At 38.8% G+C, this 22989-nt stretch overlaps 1 protein-coding gene across 10 annotated transcripts in view; it reads left to right on the top strand.

The window, feature by feature from the left end:
* The first annotated feature begins 7140 nt into the window (after positions 1–7140).
* PARD3 (par-3 family cell polarity regulator) overlaps positions 7141–22989 on the top strand; it is a 721872-nt gene continuing 706023 nt past the window's right edge. For all 10 annotated transcript variants that reach the window (XM_036761384.1, XM_036761385.1, XM_036761380.1 and 7 more), the window contains exon 1: positions 7141–7453. In XM_036761384.1, coding sequence (XP_036617279.1) covers positions 7334–7453 — 120 coding nt within the window. In that variant the 5' untranslated portion in view covers positions 7141–7333. The remainder of the gene's footprint in view (positions 7454–22989) is intronic.

Below are 22989 nucleotides of genomic sequence, written 5' to 3'. Positions count from 1 at the left end.
TATAAGGAAATACTTCCAAACAGCTATTTCAAAGTGGAATGGGCTACCTTCATAAGTACCAGATTCCTCCTCACTAGATGTCTTCAGGCAAAGGTCGAATGACTACTTGTTGAGGGACACTGTAGAGGGAATTTTTATTCAGGTATAGGTTGGACTAAATAACCCCAGTTCCTTTTCAACTCAATGATACTGGGATATTGTTTGTGATATTTGTTTATAGATTCATCAGATTTTGCTGATTGGCTAATAAGGGAACTGTCTACATTATCATTCACCATCCCTCCTGGCACCTTTCCGAAGACACTATTCTTGTATACAGCTTTTGTTGAGCCTGAAGCTACAGACTCATAGGGGGCCACTCCTTATTGTATTAATTGTACCAGAACCTTGAGGCTGTTTAGCAATATAGCTACAGCTGCAGAAGACACACACAGAACACTCCCTCCTGCATTCTTCTCAGGAAGGGGTTGCATGCCAGAAGGACACCCAAGTACACATGTGAAGGAATATATCTAGGGACCCCAAACCACAGACAGCTGCGTTTCCTTGTCCCAATAAGTGTTACCTAATTCTTTTAAAAAATATTCCTGGAAAAATTTTGGAAAGTATTTTCAGATAAAATTTTATGGATATCTTCAGTTTTTATATCAATGATGTCTCTCACTGTATGACCTCCCTACCCAGCCCAACCATCCCTTATAACAAAGAATAAAAAAAATGGCAGGGGAGGGCAGGGAGAGAAGTTCTGCAAAACTAAACCAGGTATCAAAACAGTCTGACATTACGGGAAGTATTCCACATCAATATCCATCCACCCCCCCCACCCTGCAAAAAAACAAAATGAGGTGCCTTCTCATATCTATTTTTTGGAGCAAAACTTGGTTATTATAATTTCAAACATTCTATTTCAATTGTTTTGTTGTTGTTCTTTCTGTTTACATGGTTGTGGTCACTTCACATGTTGTTTCCCTGGTTCTACTTTACTTTACATCAGTTCATACAAGTCTTCCCATGTTTCTCTGTGTTCATTATATTCATCCTTTCTTACATCGAAGTAACATTCTATCACTATTGTGAGAAACGTGGTTTTGGGGATCACTGGACTTCCCCAAATTGTGAGAAAACACAGTTTTGGGGATCACTGGACTTCCTAGGCAGGGCCAAACTCCTGAGGAAGAACCCTGTGATAATCCCTAAGGAAGGCTGTGCAGACTACAGGACTCCCAGGGAAAGGCCAAGTGGTAACCCCCCCCCCCCAATCTGTGGGGATCACAGGGCTTCCTAGGGTCAGACCCTAGGAGGACCCAAGTGATGGCTCCTTAGAAGGGTGGTAAGATCACAAGGCTCCTGAGACAGTGCCAGAAGACCCGACTGATGTCCCCTTAAGAAGGCTGTGCAAACCACAGGGTTCCCCAAGGGAATCCAGAGTCATAGCCCTCTTAACACTGCAGTGGGGAATCACAAGACACCCCAAGACAAGATCCAGGAGTATGCCTGAGACAAGTTTCTGCTGCTTGTTGCTGCCCTTCACTTGACCTTAGGAAGATCTATGTGATTTGCCCATTCTCACCCAAAAAACTCGGGACCCAAGTGGACAGAGAAAGGTATGTTTATTACTTTTCCTCAAGAAATCAGGCATAGCGCTCACTGGAACACTCACACCAATACAGCTACAGGAGCAGGGGTAACCATTCCCTCCACTCCCACTAGAGTTATGGTTAGTTTACAATCTTTATTTTTTTACATAGTTTTCCTAGGTTATGCAGTTTATATAGGTAGTATAATAAGGATACAGAAGCAAAAGTGAAGTTAATTAGATTTTCCTTGTCTTAGTTTAGGATTAAACTATATTCTTTTACTTCCCCTACTTTCCCTCTTTAACATATGCAAATTATGCAAATCAGTAGGCCTGGATTCTTGACCAAGACCAGACCCTAGATAAGCTTGAACTGGTTCAAGTGGTTTGGCCTCTCTAATTCCCCTGACTGCCTTCTCAAAAAGCATGCACACTAGTACAAGCCTCTGACCTCTCACCTGACTGACCCTGAGGCCTGATTTCTGCTAAAGCTGGGGTGGGGGAGGGGAGGGAAGTACACCTTTAGTTCTGTGGAAACAAAACTCCTCCTCCCATTTCTTACAACTATACATTCATGTATTGCAGCTTGGTTAGCCTTTCCTCACTGATGTGCAATGTCTTTGTTACCAGTTTTTTGTTTCATTTTGTTCCTTCAAAAGGTGCTGCTTTAAAATTTTGGAGGCCTTTCTTTTTGTCATTGACTTCTTTGGGTATATGTCTCACAATGGAACCTCTCTGTCAAATGGTATGGACATTTTAGTTACTTTATAAGCATAATTCCAAATTGTTTTCTAGAATGGTTCAACTAATTCATCGTTCTACCAATAGTGCATTAGTATGCACATCTTTTCATGGGTGTGTGTGTGTGTGTGGGGGGGGGGGTCTTAAGTATACCAGCAGTAACTGTGCTGCCTCTTTTTTGGCTAAATTCTCTGGTTTCCTCCCTCTCCAACCTCCAGCGTTACTGAGCCTGCTTATGGACCCTCTGGCACAAATGACTGTCATCTGCTCAATTACCATCCGCTAATGTTACTGTTTGTCTTCTCTGCTATATTAATAAACATGAGTGTGATTGTATGTGTTTAAATTATGACCCACATTTGGACTACTGCCCATTTGCAGATGGGCTGAAATGTACAGAAGGTCCCTACTTAGTTTGGAGAACATTAACTTTTTGATCATTAAAAATCAATTTGAGTATCAAGACTCAAGAGATTTTGAAAGAGGGCTTGCAATAACATAGATGTCAAATAACCTTTGACTTGAGATAAGAGGAATTAAAAAAATCATTTAAAGTTATATGTGTGAAGTTCAAGGTTTGGAAACTTGGATTTAATGCCTTTGAATGTCTAAATTACTAAGAGAATTACGGTCTTCTGGGGCTTATTTATTCTGCTTATCTTGTCAGAGATATTAGTGGTAATGGTTAAGCTTTACATTTTATAGACCAGAGGGTTGACCTGGATGAAACTGGCTTTACTGATGAAAAGTGATGAATGGACTATAATTTTGATTTATTGTGTCCAGTGAACTTTTATAAGACTAGTTTTATTCAAGATATTTGAAAGTACCTAACATTTTGTGAGATGCAATGTAGTGTGATAAAGAAAACATTGGTTTAAGGGTCAGAAATACTGGGTTTCAGTTCACCATGCACTGGCTGTTTGGCCTTGTACAAATCACTTATTCTTTTTGATTCCTAATCTGTAAAGCGTGGACAACAATATCTGTTCCTTCTGCCATATATAGTTTTTGTGAGGATCAACTGAGATTGTCTACTTGGAAAACTGCAAGATGTTCTGCAAATATTATTAAAATGAATTAGAATTAGAGAACTTTTTAAATTAAGTGAATGATTTTGTTATAAATGTAAAGAGAGGTTGTATTCCTAATGGCTTCTGTTCTGGTTAAACCAAATGTGGAGTATTGTGCTCAGTTTAGGGTACATTTCATGAATGACATAGACAAGCTAGAATTATGCCCAGATTACATTGATCAGGATGGTGAGGGAACGGAAGATCTTGCCAGATGTAAATCATTGGGAGGAAGTGGGGCAGGGGAGGGTTAGTCTGAAAAAGAGAAGACTCTGGTGATGGGTGGGTGGGACAAGACACAACAGCAGAATTTGATGTACTGTCATGGGGAAAGGGGTTTTGACTTGCTCTTCTCTCTAGATGAAAAATAAGAAGCAATGGGCAAACATAGAAGAGAAGCAAATGTTGATTTAATATAAGGAAAAATTTCCTGTCAATGAAAGCTATCTGAAAGTGGAATGGGCCAGGCTACTTACTATCTGTGTGACCTTAGGCAGATGCCTTTCCTTCTCTGGGGTTTTGTAAAATGGATTAGATGGCTTGGCCAAGTTAATCATGAGGGGCGTGGACTAGATGATCTTTATAGACTCTTCCTGCTCTGTTAAATCTGTGATTTGGTAATTTGGGAGGTCATTGGTTCTTCCTCATTGGAAGTTCTAAAACAGCACATGAATGATCTTTTATTTATGATATTGCAGAACAAATTTTTGAGTAGACTAGATAGCCACTGAGGTCCTGCCATCCCTAGAGTCTGTGTGTGTGTGTGTGTGTGTGTGTGTGTATGTGTGTATTTTTTGTTTGTTGGTTTATTAGGAGGGGTACTAGAATGGGAATAGGAAATCTGGTCTCTTATCTTGGGCAAATTGCTTAATTTCCTCATGCCTCAGTTTCCTTCCCTAGAAAAGGGTGCTAACTAGATGATTACTAACATCCAAGCCACCAAGCTAATAGTGCCTAAACTATGTAGAATGTGGTTCTACTTCATTGGTTTACTTTGATGTATCAAGAACTCAAGATTTCAACAGCGTTTGTGCTCCATGCCCTAATCTCTATTGTTTTTCTGTGTGGTCTTCATGATGTCCTGTGACTTTAAAAGATCATCTAGTGGCTAACCTTTTGGTGATGAACTTCTCTGAACTTAGCTAGGCTGGTTCTTAGACAACAAACATTTAGTCTGTCACCAGGCCAATGGTAGAAACCTTTCCAGCTTGGTAGGATATGCCAGAGCTTGTTTTCTGCTGGTGTAGCCTTTGAAAATCCAGGGTTACCTTTATTCTATGATGAAGTATCTTCACTAGTCAAAGCTGAAATCATATTTTGCGAAAGAACCTAAATCTGAACTGGGACATTTCCCCCAAACTTACTGAAAAACAAAACAAAACAAAGGGGATAACAATCACAAGCATTCATGAACTATGCTTTGTCTCTCAAATTTTCACTACCTCTAGTTTATTAGGCTATTTCCACTGCAGGTGCATTAGGTCTTGGTAATACATAATGAATTCCACCTAAGTATCAGCCTCAACAAATCAGCTGCAGGAGAAACAAGAACATTTTCTCTGTAAGGTCTGTGTCATGTCCAATACCTTAGAAACCCCATTGTTAGAGATGTTTAATGCTGTGGACAAATAAGAGAGTAATGCAAACGAAACTTTTCTGTGTCTAGATGGTGGGAAACCTGGATTCTATTTCTGTCTCTGCCTCTAGCTCTCTTTGTGACCTTGAGCTACTTATTTAACTTCTCTGCTAATGTCTATATAAAATCATGTTACTGTATCTCTAGAAGTTGGTATGGAAGATAAATGAGTATGTTGGTAAAGAGTTGTAAAATTGGATGTAACATCCAGAAGTTGGAAATTATTTTTATATTCATATTGAATATTCTTATTTTCACGCAATAGCTTCTTGGAAGTGAGAATTCCCTGGACGTTTCCCAGTAACAATTGGCTAAAATGAAATTGTAATAGCTTCTGACAGACACAAAAAGATCTCCTCTGGTATATTTGCCCTTTTTAAAACAAAATCCTCTTTATTAAGAAATCCTAGCCCGTATCTAAGCCTGAAAGATGAGCTTTATACAATGTTTCCATATATTCTTGAATGTGTTCCATGCTCTTTAAAAAGTCTCAATATCACTGAGTAACATATTACATTAGCTCTTGTCTCTTCCAGACTTTTAAGTGGCTAGGAGAAGGTTTAGCAGAGCATTTGGATGGCTTTGCACATCTTTTCCCTAAAGGCACTTCAAGTACATTCGGTTCATAGATTTGTACTTGGATTGTTTATATTGCAGTTAAAAAAATGCACTGGAATTGTTGACGTTGACTATCTTATGTATTAAAGTTGGGGAAAGGGGTCAAGGCAGGGTCACTGGAAACTTTTAAGTTAAATAGTAACCTCAGGAAAAGACTTGGGCAGGATAGAAGCTTCCAATGCCTCCCCCAACAGGAATCATAGAAGATTGATTTTTGCTCTCCCAGCATAACTGCCTGCTAGGGCCTTGCACTGAAGCGGCAGGATTGCTGCTGAAAGACTTAGAGACATGACTACCTGGAGGCCAGTGGTTCTGGATGTGGAGGAAAGAACCCCAGTGTGGGGAAGAGAGGTCTGTGCAATATAGTTAAGCATCTCTGCCATGATCCACTGGCTAGAACGTCTTAAAAACATTCTCTCCTGCAGAACACAATATATGTGTATGTGTACGTACACACACACACACACACACACTCTTAAAGAGGCACAGGGCATTTCATCATGAAACACCCCGGTTCCTGGAAGGGATTTAAAAGTGACAAAATAAAGACGTGCTGAGAACTGGGTAGCCTGGGCAACCAGGAAGAGAAAAAACCCCTAAGGGGAAAGCGTGAATTAGGGAGCAGAGCTTCGAAAATCTCTTGGAGAGGAGAAAGAAAGGTGGTAGGGCTGGGGTGCTGGCGAAAAGAGGGGTTTTGGAGTCAGGCTCCAGGATGTTATAGGAAGTTCCTGCTTGGACCGGTAACCCTTCTAGTTAGATCCGTAGTCGGTACCTCTGCTTCCTAGGTGCAGCTGTAGTTCTCTTCCCCCCTCCCCAACTCTGCAGAGGAGAGAGGCTTAAAGGGGAAAAAAAGGGAAAAGCAGCCTACAATTTCCCAAGCACTCCATCCACTCCCATCCACCCTGCTCCTGCACTGAAGGGGTGCTGGAAGGGGAGCGGGTACTTAGTCTGGTAGGGGCCGAGGCAATGCACTCTTCCTCCATGGAGGGGAGTCAGTCGCTCTGGTCTCTCCCCTTCTGCATGTGAGCGAGTGTTTTGTGCCTCTCGTCCCTCCTCCTCCTCCTTCTCCTCCTCCTCCCCCCATTCTCCATTCCCTCCCTCCTCGCAGAGCAGCAGTGGGTGCGAGCAGCAGTAAGGAGCAGCCGCCGCCTAGAAGGAGCGCGCAGGAGACACCGAACAGGTGGCTAGAGGCAGGGAGAGCAAGCCTCCCGGGGCTGGGGAGCCAGCGAGTGGGAGAGGCAGCCGCCGCCGCCGACGCCGCCGCGGCGCGGAGCATGCCAGCCTAGGGGCCGCCCGCGCCGGCCGCGTCTCGGCTCCTCTAAAGCGCTCGCCGGCTCTCCCCGCTGAGCTCAGGAAGCGCCTGTTGTGCAGCCTCCCCCACCCCCACCCAACTCACCCGACCCCTCCTCTCCCCCGGGCTCAGCCCCGCAGCTCGCTCTCTCTCTCTCTCTCTCTCTCTCTCTCTCTCTCTCTCTCACACACACACACACATACACACACACACACACCGTGCAACTGTGTGCCACAACATTGCACTGGGCGGCGACGTTACACCGCCTCCTCCTCCTTTTCCTCCTCCTCCTCCTCCTCCAACCCGGGTGTCGCTTTGGGGAGGGGGTTTGGGGAGGAGGGAGGGGGGCCCAGAGACCCGAGCAGAGGGACCGCGGCGGCGGCTGCGACAGCGGCAGCATGAAAGTGACCGTGTGTTTCGGCCGGACCCGGGTGGTCGTACCGTGTGGAGATGGGAATATGAAAGTTTCCAGCCTCATCGAGCAAGCGGTGACTCGTTACAAGAAGGCCATCGCCAAGGTGAGGCTGAGGCGGGCGGCGGAGAAGGAGGGAGGCTCGCCGAGGGCTGGGTGTGTGAGTGGAACGGGAGGAGAGGAGGGAGAGAAAGGAAGGGGGGGAGAAGGAGGGGGAGGAAGACGCAGGAGAGGGCGCCCGGGATCAATATGGCGCTTCCTGGAAAGGGGAAGGAGGGGGAAACCGAGGAGAGGCAGGGAAAGTGCAGGGTCCGGGAAAAGAGTATGGGGCAGCCAGCAAAACCCGGGGGCTTGCGCTTGATGGAGGCAAGACGAGTGGAGAGACTCGAGTCGCTCCTACCGACGTGCTCCTTCCTTCTGCCTCTACCACCACCTCCTCCTAGACTCCCCAGAGTTGCCTGACAGACTGGAAAGTTTCTAGTGCTGCTGGGCTGTCCCGGCCTGGGGGCAGGGAGTGTGTGTGTATTTGTGCGTGTGTGTGAGTGTGAGTGTGTGTGCCTGCCTCTGAGAGGAGTCGGGCTTTGGAGAGCCTTAACCGAATATGGCTGCGGCGACGGCTGCTGTTGCACTCTTACCATCCAGCTGGGCGCTTTTTTTTTTCGCTTGTGTATTTGGGGGTTTGGAGGTGGGGGGAAAGCTGAGAGCTTGAGGAGTTTTAGCCTGAACTCTTTGTCATTTCCTTGTGGTGTGTGTATGTGTGTGTGTACGTGAGGGGCTCCCCTCTTTCCCCAGCTGTTCAGTTTCTTTGTAAAAGAAAGTTAGGATTACTCCTTTCCACCCACCCCACCCCCACCCCTTTTTAAAGGGCGGAGGTAGAGGGCCGAGTGTGAGTCTCTGATTTTTCCTTCTGCGGTCTTGATTACACACAGCCACAACAGTATATGCCGCAAGCTGCAGTGTGCAACATGGCTCTGTTTGTGTATGTGTGTATGTATATGTGTGTATGTGTGTGTGCACGCGCTCACGCGCGCGACCCTAGGTTACTGGGATTGTTGTGGAAAGATGTATTTCACCTCGTGCTCAGGTTCTTTCAACTCATTTCTAGAGCGCCACAAAGCCAAGTTGGGATTTCAAAAAAAAAAGAGGAGGAAGAGTCCTAAATTAAATACTGCCATGAAAGCTTTCACTTTGATTACTCTTTCCTGGGCAATAGTTACTGCAAACAGCTGAAATCCAGCCCCAGGCCTCCCACTTCTTCCAGGCCCTGGAGGCAGAGGGAGTGAAATGTGGACTTTATGTGTGTGTAGAGTTTAATTCTTGTGTATATTAAAAAAATGTCATAGATTTCTTCCTGGACTATGTTTCTCTTTTTCAAAGATGAATTTTTTCAAATATATATGAATTGGGTTGAATTGAAGAACCTTTTTTTCCCCTCCTCCTTCTGGAGATGGGGGAGGGGGCGGGTTTTGAGTGTTTTGGGCGCTCTTGATTGGGTGATGGGTTAATCACAAGCAGATTTGCCGCTTGAGTCAGTGTCCTCTCTCTGTCAGAAATGCTTGCTACAAATATAGAGTCATGGGCTTCTAGAACAGTTCAAAAGATGTTTTGTTGGGCAGAGAACCCCAAGATTGATTTTGACTACCTCTATTGGAGTGTTACTTTAAAAACTTAAATAATTTACTTGCTAAAAAAGGTCTTCCATGAAGCCATCTCAACTGCTTACTTTCTTGGAACCATTTCCATATGGTATCTGACTGCCTTGCTTAGGAGTTAGATTTCCCTTTTCTTTGGTGTGATGAGACAACAACAAATTACAACAAAGAAATTACATTTCTTAAGAATATATCAGGAAAGTCATTTTGCTATATTGTTTAGAATGTGTGTATTTAAGATGGAATTCACACTGGATTTTACCTTGAGCATTTGAGGACATGTCTCCTAAAACAGATCATCAAGTCTTTCAATGGAGAATTTTTATTAGAAATTATAATTCTAGCAATAAGCCTTTCTTTAGGATTTGGTAAAATTGTACTTAGTTGTAGTTTCTTTTTGAATTGAAGGTGGAGGTGGTAGAAAAAGGACAGGAAGAATTCAATCAAAGCTTAATGCTGTAGAATTCTAGTTGAGGTCAGTCAGTCAGTCAACATTTGAAAACTCTCCCTAACCTATTACTAGCGATTGTGGTAAGAGCTGGGGATACAGTGGATTTCAAAAGACAAACCTTGTAGTTCACAGCCTAATAGAGACAATATACAAACAGCTACCTACAAACTAAACTATACATAGGACTAAAAATGAAGATGAGGTCATTCACCCTTATCTTAAAAATGATTTTTATTGATATTAAATTTATAATGAAGAAAAAAATTCCTCAAATACAATGTAACTATATAACAACTATCATTTCTTCCTTACTTTTTCTAAAATTTATTAAAAGACCATTTTACTCGATAGGGACAGGAATTAGCCCTGTGGTTTCATTAGTAGTGGGAATTCCTGGATTACTCTTCTCTACTTCTACTACTGCAGGTGGGCCTTCTCAGCAACTTAGTCTTGGAGAGTTGCAGAACACCATTATACCTGACTTCTCTTTATATTATTTCTTTATAAAGGAAGTGTAAGATTATTATGACATGCACCACACTGTTTTCATAGTTGTAAAAGTTTAGTGGGGGAAAGTAACACACAGATCACTGGTAAATATTTTGCAGCTATTTGATGGAAATGACATTTTATTAAAATGTCTGAGGTCTTGAGCCTTGAATCTATCCTGTAAGATTTTTTTTTTAAGTTTAGTGAGTAGGGGTGGGAAGTGCACATGGATAGATAAATGCAATTTGAGGTTAACACATTTCCTTCCTTTTTCAAAGACCAGCATTCATTAAGCTTTTAGATAATATTAACACAATTTATGTTACTTTTGAAATTAATCTCTGACATTCAGATTTTGGTAACAGAAACATGGCATCAGCCAAGCTATTGCCCCAAAGCTCTGAAGAATACCCATTAATGTCATTCTTCTATTAGAAATCAAATAGTGTTGGGGGATTGTACAAATGTTTGCTTTACAAAGCAAAGCTACTAATGAAAAGAACTCTTTCCCCTGAACCTCATACTGCATTTTTGGGGGGATGGGTATGAATGAGAATTAATAAAGTTTTAACACTCAGAACTAATATTCTTGAAGGACAAGTGACAGACTGTGAAACAAAATTTTTAAAAGCTGAAGGAGTAAGAGATGTTAGTTTTTTTTTAAAGATTCATTAAAGTGCTCAGGTTTCTGAATGGTCAGTATACTCTTACTGTACATCTTTATGATTAGTAAGAAAATATGGGGTTTTTTTGGTTATGATCATCATTAATTACTCTTTGTAACAGCTCTTTAATAGAATATCCAAGTTGGCAGGTGAATTGTAGTTTGTTTTGCATTATGTAAAGTGTAGCCATTGCAGCTAGGGACTATTTCAAGAGCCTGAATAATTTCCATAAGTCTTCTAGGTTTTCTTTAACATTTTATTTAATAGTTAAAAAGTAAGTTTTAGTGCTTATTTGCTTGTCTCCTATTCTTCTCCTTATTTTATTCATTTTTCTTAAAAACATGTCAGATAAGGATGCCCTTCATGGTAGTGTGGATTAGCACAACTAAGTCAGGTCTATCCCTACATAATAACTCAATACCTGGATTTGCAGAAAGTGACTTTCATGTTTCCAGGATGACATATGATAAGTTTTCCAATCTGGTTTGGAGTACTTTCATAACTTAAAAAAAATTCCAAACATTTAAGATTTCTTAAAGAAAAATCTTAATAAAGAATTTAATACAGACATTTTAAAGAATTTTATAAGAAAAAAACACATGGTTCTCAGTAGAATAACATAATGAATGCCCTAATTAATTCTATTGAAGCAAATTCCTGATGAAACTTATTTCAGCTTTAAGTACTGGCTATAGATCAGCTATAATTAATCAGTCATTAAGTGTTTATTAAATACCTACTCTGTCTTAGGCACTGACCTAAGAGTTGGGAATATAAAGACAGAAGTGAAACAGTCTCTTCCTTAAAGGAGGGGAATTCAAATCCTAACTCTCCTACTCACTGACCTTGAGCAATTCTGTTTTCTCATCTGCAAAATGGGGACATTGGACTAGATTGCTTTGGAACTTTCTTTTACCTCTATGACCCTAGAAATCATTGGTGCCCGAATACTGAGTTTATCATTCTTCAATAATTCAATGGAATTCGTTCAATTAGTCTCTATGCTTCTTCCCCGATGAAGATTGCAATCTACATCTCTAAGAGGTACTGCGGTGATCAGATTCTCTAAAGCAGGTGTGTGTGTGTATGTACACACGTATGTACTCCATGGGAACTCTTGTGAAGCCTATGGACCCCTTCTTAAATTTATGTTTTTAAACACATAAAATACACTGGATTGAAAGGAAACCAATTCTATTTAAATATGGTTATCAGAATGTAACTTTAAAAAATCAAAACAAGTTCCTCAAGCACAGATTAAGAACCCCTACTCTAAACATAGCTAAGCTGGTCCTCTAAAGACAATCCCAATAAGGTATACAATGGAAAGAGCCCTGACTTTGAAGCCTGAAGACCTGGGTTCAAATCCTGTCTCTAGTGCTTACTACAGTGTGTAACCTTAGGCAGGTCACTTATTCTCTCTGAATGTCAGCCAGGGGGTTGGACTAGATGTCCTCTAAGGTCCCTTAGGTGTCAGCTCTAAGTCTGTGATCATATTATGATATTTAACCTGGCCTGTACTCAAAGACTTTCTACCTTGATAGTACCTGCTGGAGTTTGCATTCTGTTCCCGCATTTCTGGAGAACCGAAGATTGCTTCTATGGTATGAGAAAGTATTAGAGTAGTACCTAAGTAGAGAATATTCAGTTGTATCCACCAATTTATTGCCCCAGCAGAAATGCAGTGGAAACATGAAAAATATCTTGGTTGCTTGTTTCCTCCTGTTTCCTTTCATCAACCAACATTTGTTGCATCCCTACTACGTAGAAGGCACTGGACATATATGCAAGGGAGACATGGTTCTTGACCTTCAGATGTAACTCAGGAGACCAGATGGATGGATATACCTGTTTAACTTCCTCTTTGTTTTTGTGCCTGTACTACTGGATTGATACTTCATGGACTTGGTTCTTTCACCTGCTATTAAAGTCAGCAAACATTTATACAACGTTGAGTATATGAGAAATACTGTGCCAAATCCTTGAGATACAGAGTTATAAAGTAATCTTTCCCCTTAAAAGACCCAGCAGGGGGGGAGGAGGTGGGAAGGATACACATTTAAAAAGGGAAGAAACAATACAAGGGAGCATATGCTCAGTGTCAAATAAATGACACAGAATTGAACATGGTAAATTTCAGAGAAGGATTGGAGTGGTGAGAAATAACTTCATAGAGATGGTAGGACTTGTGATGGTCCTTGAAGGAGTCATAGATGTTAAGTGGAGAGTCACAAGAAGAGGACATTCCAGGTAGCAGCAGTCATGGTCTTAAAGATGACGATTTGGTCACAGTTTATACCAGCAAGAGCAGAATAAAGTGTAGATCAGATTATGGAGAGTCTTGAATCATATATGGAAAGAAATTTGAACTTCCTATAGGAGCCATTGCAAGTTTTTGGTTAGGGAGGTGAATAGTGCAAAAGACATTGTTAGGAAGGTTCATTATTCATCTGTGGTAGATATATTAGAGGAGGGAGAGACAGGTGAGATGGAGATATTTGATTGGTGTCAGCTAGTGTAAATGTGAGGTGATGAGGATGAGAGTTAGATAGTGACAGTGGCAATATGAAAGAAAAGAAGGTACAGATTTGAGCAATGTTGTGAAGAATGGAGAGGACTTACTGACTTCGTTGATGTGGATAAGGGAGTATTCAAAGATGACTCAATATTGGCCTTGATTTGGAGGGAGGAAAGTGTAGTCAAGAATGAGTCACCACTGTAGCCATGCTCTCAAACCCCAATCTACCCACAGCTGTAAGGGAACCCCCATCAGATGACTGGGTAACTGAGAAGTGACTAGTTTTAGAGGAGAATCAATGCATATTCACTTGCTACTTGTTTGCTAAGGGGCTAAGGGAGATCTGATTTAGCTGTATGAAAGGAAAGGGAGGGGGAAGTGGGTGAAGGGAGTCTCTTAAGTCTTGTATCTTTTCTGATGGCTTGTCCCAAAGGGGAAGGGAAAGTGGTGGCCAGGTTTACAATCTGTCAAACTAAGACTTTTTTTTTAGCATGTATTATGACATCACACATAATAGCAAAGATGTGACTGTGGATAAGCCTATGATGCAGATCTTTTGACTTATAAAATACATTAGCTCATTTAGCTGATTTGCTGAGCCTTTGTTTTGGTCCTCTGCAGATTTGGTTTTATAGCTAATGGTAGATATTTATACAACCTTCATGTTACACTTCTCTCTGAGAACTTTGTAAGTCTGTGGTTATTATAAAGTGATTTGTGGTTTAAGGTGTAAATTATGGAATAAGATAAACTCCATCTTGCCTGTGTATTATTCCTCCCCAGGAGGAAGTATATGGTAAGAGCTGTCTTCAAGGACCTTCAAAGGAAATGAATAGCTGCCAAGAATATGTGGGAAGAAATAAATTGAAAATGAGATGAGGAGGACAGATAGAGTGATGAGAGTACTAATATAGCAAAATTGTCATAAATCCTTGTTTGCATTGACCATTTTGTGTACTATTGACAAAAAATTTTTAACCTCAAGCCAACTTCTCCGTATGTTCAGGCATTATTAGACTCTCTTCATTAATATACAGTTAAAGAATGAAAAGTAATTTTAATATTATCACAAACCAGAGATTCACAGGAAGGTAAATTTGTTGGAGAGAAACATAGGAAAGTCAGTTACATTTAAAAGAAAACTCACCTGATGTTTAGAATCGTCTGCCATTGTTCCTGTTCGTCATTGAAAATAGTTTACAATATGCAAGAATTTATTGAAAAACTATGTTAAAGCTGAATAAAATGGTGATAAGATAGAACTTTTACTTTATATAGTACCATATATAGTAAGACAGCAATTCAGCAGTTTGGAAAGAGGTAGCATACACATTATTTTCTCTCTCATATTTTGGAGAGAAAAATACATTGTGGCTAATGTTTCCAATTATAGAGTTATTTAAGACCTGAGTTCAAGTTATGCCTCAGATTCTAATTAGCTCTATAACTCTTGGCAAGTCAGACAGATATAGGAGGACCAGTAGGAGAGAACAGTGTCATGAAAATTTAGAGAGGAGAGAATGTCCGGGTTAAAAGGTATCAGCGGCAGAGAAGTTAAAAAGGATGGAATGATGAGATTGGAAGCCAGATTGCAGAAGCTTTACAAGAATGAGAGGAGAGGCTAAGTACTCATTATTGACAGTTTTCTTAAGGAGTTTGGCAGTTAAAGGAAGAGGTATAGGATGATAGGTAATGGTTATGTTCCAATTAAAGAAGAGGATTTTTTTAAAGAGGATGGTATATGGTAGACATAGGTATACTTGTAGGCAGTAGGGAAGCAGTTGATAAGGAGAGATTGAAGATTAGTGAGAGTGGGAATACGTTAAAAGATGAGATGGAATAGGTTCAAGGGTACACGTAAAGGGCATTTCTTCATCCCTAAAATGGGGATAATAGTACCTATTTGATAGGGTTGTTGTTAGGTTCAAATGAGATTACATGTACACATATTCATCCATATGGATGTATATGCCACTTCACAATCCTTAAAGCACTTTATAAATGTTAGATGCTACTATGACCACAAAGTTAATGTTATAACTTTAGTTTTTGAACTTTTGTGTTTGAAATGATTATATTCAAAGAAATTGTGATGGTTTCTCTTTCTTAGATGGATTACTTTTTTTTTTTAAAGAATGCTTATAGGCTAGCACATGCAAGTTATATTCTTAACATGCTTCTAGTGATAATTTCTGAAATGTGAATTAGCGTGTGGACTATGTAGAAAGCTAATACACTTCTTGAAAAATATGAGAAAATAGGTTAATTTTTTTGGGAAAAATTTAGTTCAAACAGAAGCATAAAAATTAGGATAGTGGAAGAAAGGAATTAAGTGTATTTTCCCCTCAATTACTGCTCCTATCCATTAAAAAAAAACTCTTCAAAAGAGAAATTGGTAAAAATGCACATTCATTGGTTTATAAACAATTAGGAGAAATGTATGTAGTCCTTACAAGATTTGAGTAATTTTGGGCTTTTATGTATTTGGAATAGCCACAAAATCAGTCCCTACAAATATTCATTTAAATTCCAACCAGGTTGGCATATCTGAGAGCTTTTTTTGGAAAAAGGAGATTGGGGGCTCAAGCTATATACAACTGATATTTAAGTTAATGGGGAAAGGGTCATACCAGGTGAGGATTAAAGCAGACCTCCCAGGGCAGTATGGGAAGATGACTTGTAAAGTGCTAATGCTTATACCTATATTCAGCTTGTAATCCTTAATTCTGTCAATTTGGAATCTTGTGTATGTTCCAGAGTTAAATAAAAATGTTATTGAAAACCAGGTCTTCTGAAGTGCCATATGTTTGTACAGCTGAAAGTCTTCTTTTCCACTTAGAAGGACCTTTTGAGTAGTAGGTGTCCATAGGCTCCTGGTCATTCCTTGAAGTGTCAGCCAGGGTGCACGTATCAGCCCTGCTGCCAGTAGTGCTTATTATATATGTTGTTTCTAATCTGCTTTAGAAAACTATTGGGATTTTTGCTGTGGCTAATATCTTACATATTAATTGCAATACATCTGGCCATCCCATTGATTTTTTTTTGTTTGTGAATTCTTGAACAAAGATTGAGAATTGCAAGGTACAAGCCTCATGAGGTAATATTACCTGTGAACAAAAGTACTGAATTTTTGGTAACTTTGTTGCTTTGATACTTATGCAACTCAACAAACCTGTGTTTAAAGAATATTACTAACAGGTGAGTGGAGGATAGACTGGAATGGGGAAGCTTGTGGCAGTGGATTATTGCAATAATCCATGCTTGAAGCATGGGGGTGGGAGTGGGGAGAGAATGAATTCTACTTTTGGGGTATATCCCTGGATCAGATGGTATAGACATTTTAGCCATTTTATTTGCATAATTCCAAATTAGTTTCCAAAGTGATTGTACTGATCCCCAGTTCCATCAACATTTCCCTAGTGTGCTTTATCTTCCACATCCCCTCCAACATGGATTAGTCACATCTTTTATCATCTTATATAATGTGCTAGGTATAAGGTAAAAATACTTTCCTGTGACCGTGATAGTTTGCCGATTCTTTCTAGAAACATTTGCTCGTATGCTTTGACTACTTATCTATTGGGGAATGGCTTTTATATGTTGTTGTCTATAGATCTTGGATACTAAATCTGAGAATTTATGTGAGAAATTTGATATAAAGATTTGTTTTCCTATTTGATACAATTTGATACAATGAGTACAATTTGATACAATTCCCCAATTCCCATTCAACCACTTTTCTTAACATAGATTTTGTTTGTATAGATGCTTTTCAATTTCATATAATCAGAATTATCTCTTTAATCTTTTTTTTTCACTTCTATCCCCATTTGGTTAATAATATAACTTATCCACAGCTGTGAAAGATTTATTATCTGTTTCTCCTCTACTTTTAAAAAACATGGTATGATTTTTAATATTAAGATCATGTATCCACTTTGGATTAATTATTAAATTTATTTATTGGGGCAGCTAGGTGACTGGAGTCTGGAAGATCTGAATTAAAATCTGACCTCAGACACTTACTAGCTTTGTAACCCTGGGCAAGCCCCTTAATCTCTGTATGCCTCAGTTTTCTTATCTGTTAAATGGAGATAATTATAACATCTGCCTCCCAGGGTTGTTGTAAGGATTAAATGAGATAATTTTGAATTGCTTAGCACAGTGCCTGGCACATAGTAAGTTGGATATAAATGTTGGCTATGATGATGGTTATTGATAATGACGATGATGAAATATGGCAGAAGATATTGGTTTAAACTTAATTTCTACTGAACTCTTTTTTCAGTAATTTTAATTAAAGAGGTAGTTCTTTCCTATAATATCTCTCAATATTAAACACACAGTCAGTAAAATACTTTATTTTAGTAGATATCACCATTTATTTTAAGTGCCTAATTCAGGCTTTCTCCTTGTCCCAAGGTGAATTTTTCTGTAAATAGTTGTTAACCTAGAAACCAGAAAATTCAACCAAACTCTTTATAGTTGAATCTTAAATTGAAAGACAGTTTTTTGGGGGGGCATGGTAATATACATTTAAATGATGATTTGGGAGGTTATAACCTAGTGACCAATTTATTTATTTCATATACTCTTGATGATGTTTAGCTATACCATTCATCTCCCATAAAAGCACTTCTAAAAATAATTTCCCTGACAAAAAAAAATTGCCCTTCTAATATATTTTCTTTGCTTTTGTAATTTGTGCTATGTGCTTTTGAAAGGTTATGGTGGTGTTTATAAAAAAGTATGACCTAATACTTTTTGTTTATGATATATTTTATGAAAGATGGTTCTATATTTGGCAGAATAATGAAACAATTAGATTCCCTGTTCTTTGGGCATATTTAGGTTGTTGGTAGTGTGAAGGCCATTAAAAGTCTGCGTATATACGTACATACGTACATGCATGTAAATTATGACAGAGTCTGCTGTTTTCAAGTCCTTAGTGATCTAACACTCCTTCTTCTATCCTATGTTAGTCTATCAGAAAGATAGAAAAATAATTAGATTGGATTTAAGTCCCAACTCTGATATCTTATTGAGTATATTGCATAGGCTAAGTCATATAACCTTCCTGTTTCTTCATCTGTAAAATGGGAACAATACTTGCATGCTCAATGACAAATAAGACAGTATATATATTAAAATACTTCATAACTTTGTGAACTTGTTAGTGCTGTTAATACTAGAAAATTTATTTAAACAGTACAAAGTTCTTTTACAAATATTTAATTTTATCCTCACAATAACCCTGGCAGGTAGGTATCATTTTTCTCATTTTACAGTTGAGGGAACTGAGGCAGACAGTGTTTAAGTGATTACCAGCTAGTAATTTTTCGAGACTGGATTTGAACTCAGGTCTTCCTGACTCCAAATCCAGTGCTTTAGCTGTGGTAGTACCTAGGTGTATATAAAGCCATAGGTCTTAGGATGATGTTTAGGAGAAATGCTTAACATTATCTTTTGACATTTTTTTTGGTCTAGACATCTGATTTTCTTCATGTAAGAACTTCTTCATCAATATAGATCATCAATTGGTCTCATTTTATAGCATAATTGAGTTGCCTGGAGGCACGGAGAGGTTAAGTGATTTGTTCAGAGTCACTCACTCTGTAATGGCAAAACTGACCTTGAACTCAAGTCATCTCGACTCTAACCATTTAGCAAGTCTGCCTCTCTTTTTTTTTTTTTTTTTTTTTTTTTTGCAATCCTTAAAAATAGAAGTCATTGCTTTGCTACCTAGGAGACTTCAGAAAGCAATTTTACAACAACCCTGAACCTAGACGACAAAATGACTAAATTTGCAAGGAAATCCAAATAGGTCATTTTTCTGTCTTAGCCTTGAGTCAATTATTTTTATTTCAGTTATTAGAATAAAAGAATAGACATTAGAGTAGATGTTAGCAAGAAGTTTTTAGCTTCATTCTGAATGACATTTTGAAGAGTCAAAAATAGCTGAATTGCTTAGACAATGGTTATAGTGTTGGGAAATGTTTGGTAGCAGCAGCAGTGAATTCAATGGTTTCTGCTAGCTGGTTCACTGGAATATTGAGCATGAATTGTACTGGTCCTTTTAAGTATGCATGGTGTGTGTGTGTGTAAGTAATAGCTGGCTTTCTTCAGTAGCACATGGTAACAAGTGCTCTTGTTTTCAGTGCAAAGAATTGTTTATCATCCTGTGATGTGTACAAACACCTTCTGTTCTAAGGATGGTGATGATTAAATATGTTTGGGATTTATTGTTAAATTCAGATATTGGCTTTTATTCAGAGGTAACAAATGAGAGAGGAGTATCAAGTTCATGTCTCAGGAATCATTATACATAGTGATATTTTGTAAATAGTTGACAGATTTTCTTTATTTTTTTAAAGGAGACGGTACACTGGCATATTGACTTTTGCTTTAACATTTTCATTTCACACTTTTTCGTGGAACTCATTTCTAATATAAATTTGAATTTTTAAAAATCAACATTACTTATCCTCAACTGGTATGTGAAGTCTAGCTCACTATGATTTTCCCCCCAGCAGTTTTGTCCTCTATTCCAAGTAGAGTTTTCTCTTTTTAGAGATAGAAACACCTGCAGATGAGAAGGCGAAATGTCTAGGTTATTGGTTCCTGATGTATTCTTGCACAGGATATGAATAATATGAAAATCCATTAGAGCTGGATATTGGTTTTGGTACCTCTCCTCCTTCATTACAGGTCTGGAAAAATGCTGCTCAGACAAAAGAAGTAGATATGAAGGAATGCATATTGGCTTTTTATTGGGCTGGTTAATATTTAAACAGTATGTCTGAAGGGTGGCTGATATTTCAGTATTTGGTTTGAGGAAAGTTGAATGATTAACTTATATTTAATTAGGAAAATGCACCTATGCTATTGTGGGATGAGTTCTACAAAATAACTGAAGGGTTAAAGATTTTCATGATCATGGGAATACAATTCAGTGTCCTTACAATGGGTGGCTATATTTCATCTTTGCAGCCTGATAAGAATGCCTTGGCACACCTCTGTGTTTCTAGCCTTAGGTTTTGAACAGTGCAGAGTCAGATAGTAACCACACAGGTTCTCCTTAATAAGGGTCACAGATGTTGAAAACTTTCAGTAAGAGTTAACCTTTTGGAAACGTTCTTTCATGTCTGTACTACCCCATATTTTCTTGATTCCTCATAAGAAGAAATCCTAAAGAAAAATATCAGATGATGATCTTAATAAACTTAATCACATGACAATTATTTTTTTCCCTAAAAATTTAAGAATTTTTTCTGACAAAAATGGACATTTCTATAGTCAGAATTTTGTAGCATTGACTTTAGCAGTTGTGAATGAAATCAGACTGCTTTCTGATAGCTCTTCCAGTGTTGACCAAGAAAACAGATTTAATGCTTTAGAGATCCTTTGAGGTGATCTAGTCCAACTCCCTCATTTTATAAATGAGGAGATTGAGCCCGGGAGAGCAGAAGTGATTTTCCCAAGGTCATGTAGGTAACAAGGCATGGGTGGGATTCAAACCCAGAGCCTATAGTTACAAATCCATATCTCTTTCCAATGCAGCAGGGGGTACATTTCTAGGATAGTGATAGTTACCCTGATAACCTGGAAGGAAAAACTACTTAGTCTGCCAAATTATGCTATCTACCCTAACCAGTGAAAAGGGCATTAATATAGAAAGTTTGGCAAGTTTATTTCATTTTGATACATTTGCTATTCTCCTTCCAGTTTTACATATAGATGTTCTTGGGATCTGACTTAGTTAGATTTCATGCTTTCTCTGCAGGGTCCCCATCTATTCCTTTTGTGAGATAATTCTACTTGCAAATAAGTTTGGTACCCTAATCAAGTGGTATTGCCCTTGGCTGCTGTCTCTCTGTGTTTGGCAAAGAGATTAAGCTTGTTATTTGAGGTGGTTCCAGGGTGCTTTTCAGTCTTCTTGTAGTATTTTTTTTTATCAGTTAAACAAGAAATGGTGATAATTGATGTCAATGTCCTTACTTTTATTTATTTTTTGTCTTTAAGAGTTGAGCTTGTTGAAATAAGTGAATGTTGCTGTAATTTCAAGAAATATATTGTTGCATTTTTATTTTTTAACCCAATTTATTATTGATTTTAACCTTTGCACTAAGTAGTTGATGATATGAGTGCACACAAATAGCATTTTAGAAGGGGTGCTCATGCCAGTGACTCAGTCGTTTATTCTCTCTTGAGGTATAATCAGTTACATTTTTTTTTTGATATGTATTGTTTAGTGTTGGCCATGCCCAGGACTTTCTCAGGTCTCTTACATATAATTGGAGGGTTACAAGTGTAAGCTTTCTGGATAATCAAGCTTTTGGTTGTTACTTTCTTAATTCCTGAACTAAATATTTTCTAAAATTTTCATTGTTTCACTGTTTCTTCCTTTATTTTGAAGAGACTGAGTATCAAAATGTCTGTGGAGTTGGTTTGGTGGATCTTGTCAAGTTCTTAGAATTTTGCTACTTCATTGTCTTCAGTAGATGTTGGCACATCTTTTTTGTTTATGCTTATCAGGGGTAACACAGGAGAATATGACCAAGTATTTAATAAAATGTGCCCTTGGGTGCAGGATGAAAAATGCTCTGCCAGTTCCTTTATTTGCATATGAAAAGTGGCATAAATTGTGTTATCAGGGAAGTATATGATCCTAAAAGCATCTTCAACAGCCATATTGCATTGGAGAGAATTCTGGAATCAGGAAGACCTCAGTTAGAAATTGGCCTCTGCCATTTACTGCCTGCGTTTGTTACTCTGACCCAGTCATTTAGCCCCTCTGAGCTTCAGTTTCCTTATTTGTAAAATGTGGTTAATATAGCTCTTAATTTCACAGGTGTTTTGGTGATGATCAATTGGGATAACATATCCAAAGTGTTTTGCAAACCACAAATTGTCATCTAAATGTCAGCTGTTATTCTTGTTATTATAACAACAGCTAGACAGGCCGAATGCCATCCTTCCATCCTGGAGGTACTAAAAAGACCTAAAAGGAAGGCATCTAGTACATTGGGTAGAGTATTTGTGGAGGATTTGTGCATGGAGACGAACAAGAACTGCATCTGAAGAGAACGTGTGGATGGATGGGTTTTCTTGGCAGTAGAACCCACATTGATGAGATCATGGATTTGTAGAAGTAATGATACGCTATTAAATTAAAGTAAAAACTTCCCACCATCTTGTTGCCTGGAAGAGGCAGCTCATTAGTGACTGAAGGAACATAACTTATCATATTGTTTCAACTTCTCTTCATAAGTTTGATGCTTCCTGATATGTCCTTTATAGAGTGTATTTCTTTGAAATGAGTGCAAGACTTTTGAAATTCGACACTTAAAAATCAAGTAACACTGATTCCTTCTTTTTTATATATGAGAAAAGGATACAGTCCAGAGTACGGATGATTGGAATTTATTTATCTCTCCTGATGCTGTTTTCACTTTACTATTTATTTTATAGTGCTTCAAAGTTTACAAAGTACTTTTCTTATAACAGCTCAGTAACCTAGGTAGGGGAAAGGAAGGGTAGGAAATAAGCATTTATAAAGCTCCTATTATGTGCCAGGCACTGTGCTAAGTGTTTTACAAATATTATCTGATTTGATCCTTAGAACAACCCTACAAGGTAGATGGGGTTACTGTCCCCATTTTACACTTGTGGGAACTGAGGCAAACAGTGTAAATGACGTGCCCAGGGTCACACAACTAATAAGTGTCTGAGGCTGGATTTGGACTTAGGTATTCTAGACTTCAGGCCCACTAGGCCATCTGCCCACCCACTTTAATGATGGGGAAATTGAGACTTAGAAAGGGGAAAGTGACTGTACCAGGGTCACATTATTTGGGATTCTAATCT

Source organism: Trichosurus vulpecula, chromosome 5 (assembly GCF_011100635.1).
Source record: "Trichosurus vulpecula isolate mTriVul1 chromosome 5, mTriVul1.pri, whole genome shotgun sequence".
Classification (NCBI taxonomy): Eukaryota; Metazoa; Chordata; class Mammalia; order Diprotodontia; family Phalangeridae; genus Trichosurus; species Trichosurus vulpecula.
The sequence above is the reverse complement of the archived record's forward strand: the minus strand, read 5'-3'. Positions and strand labels throughout refer to the sequence as shown.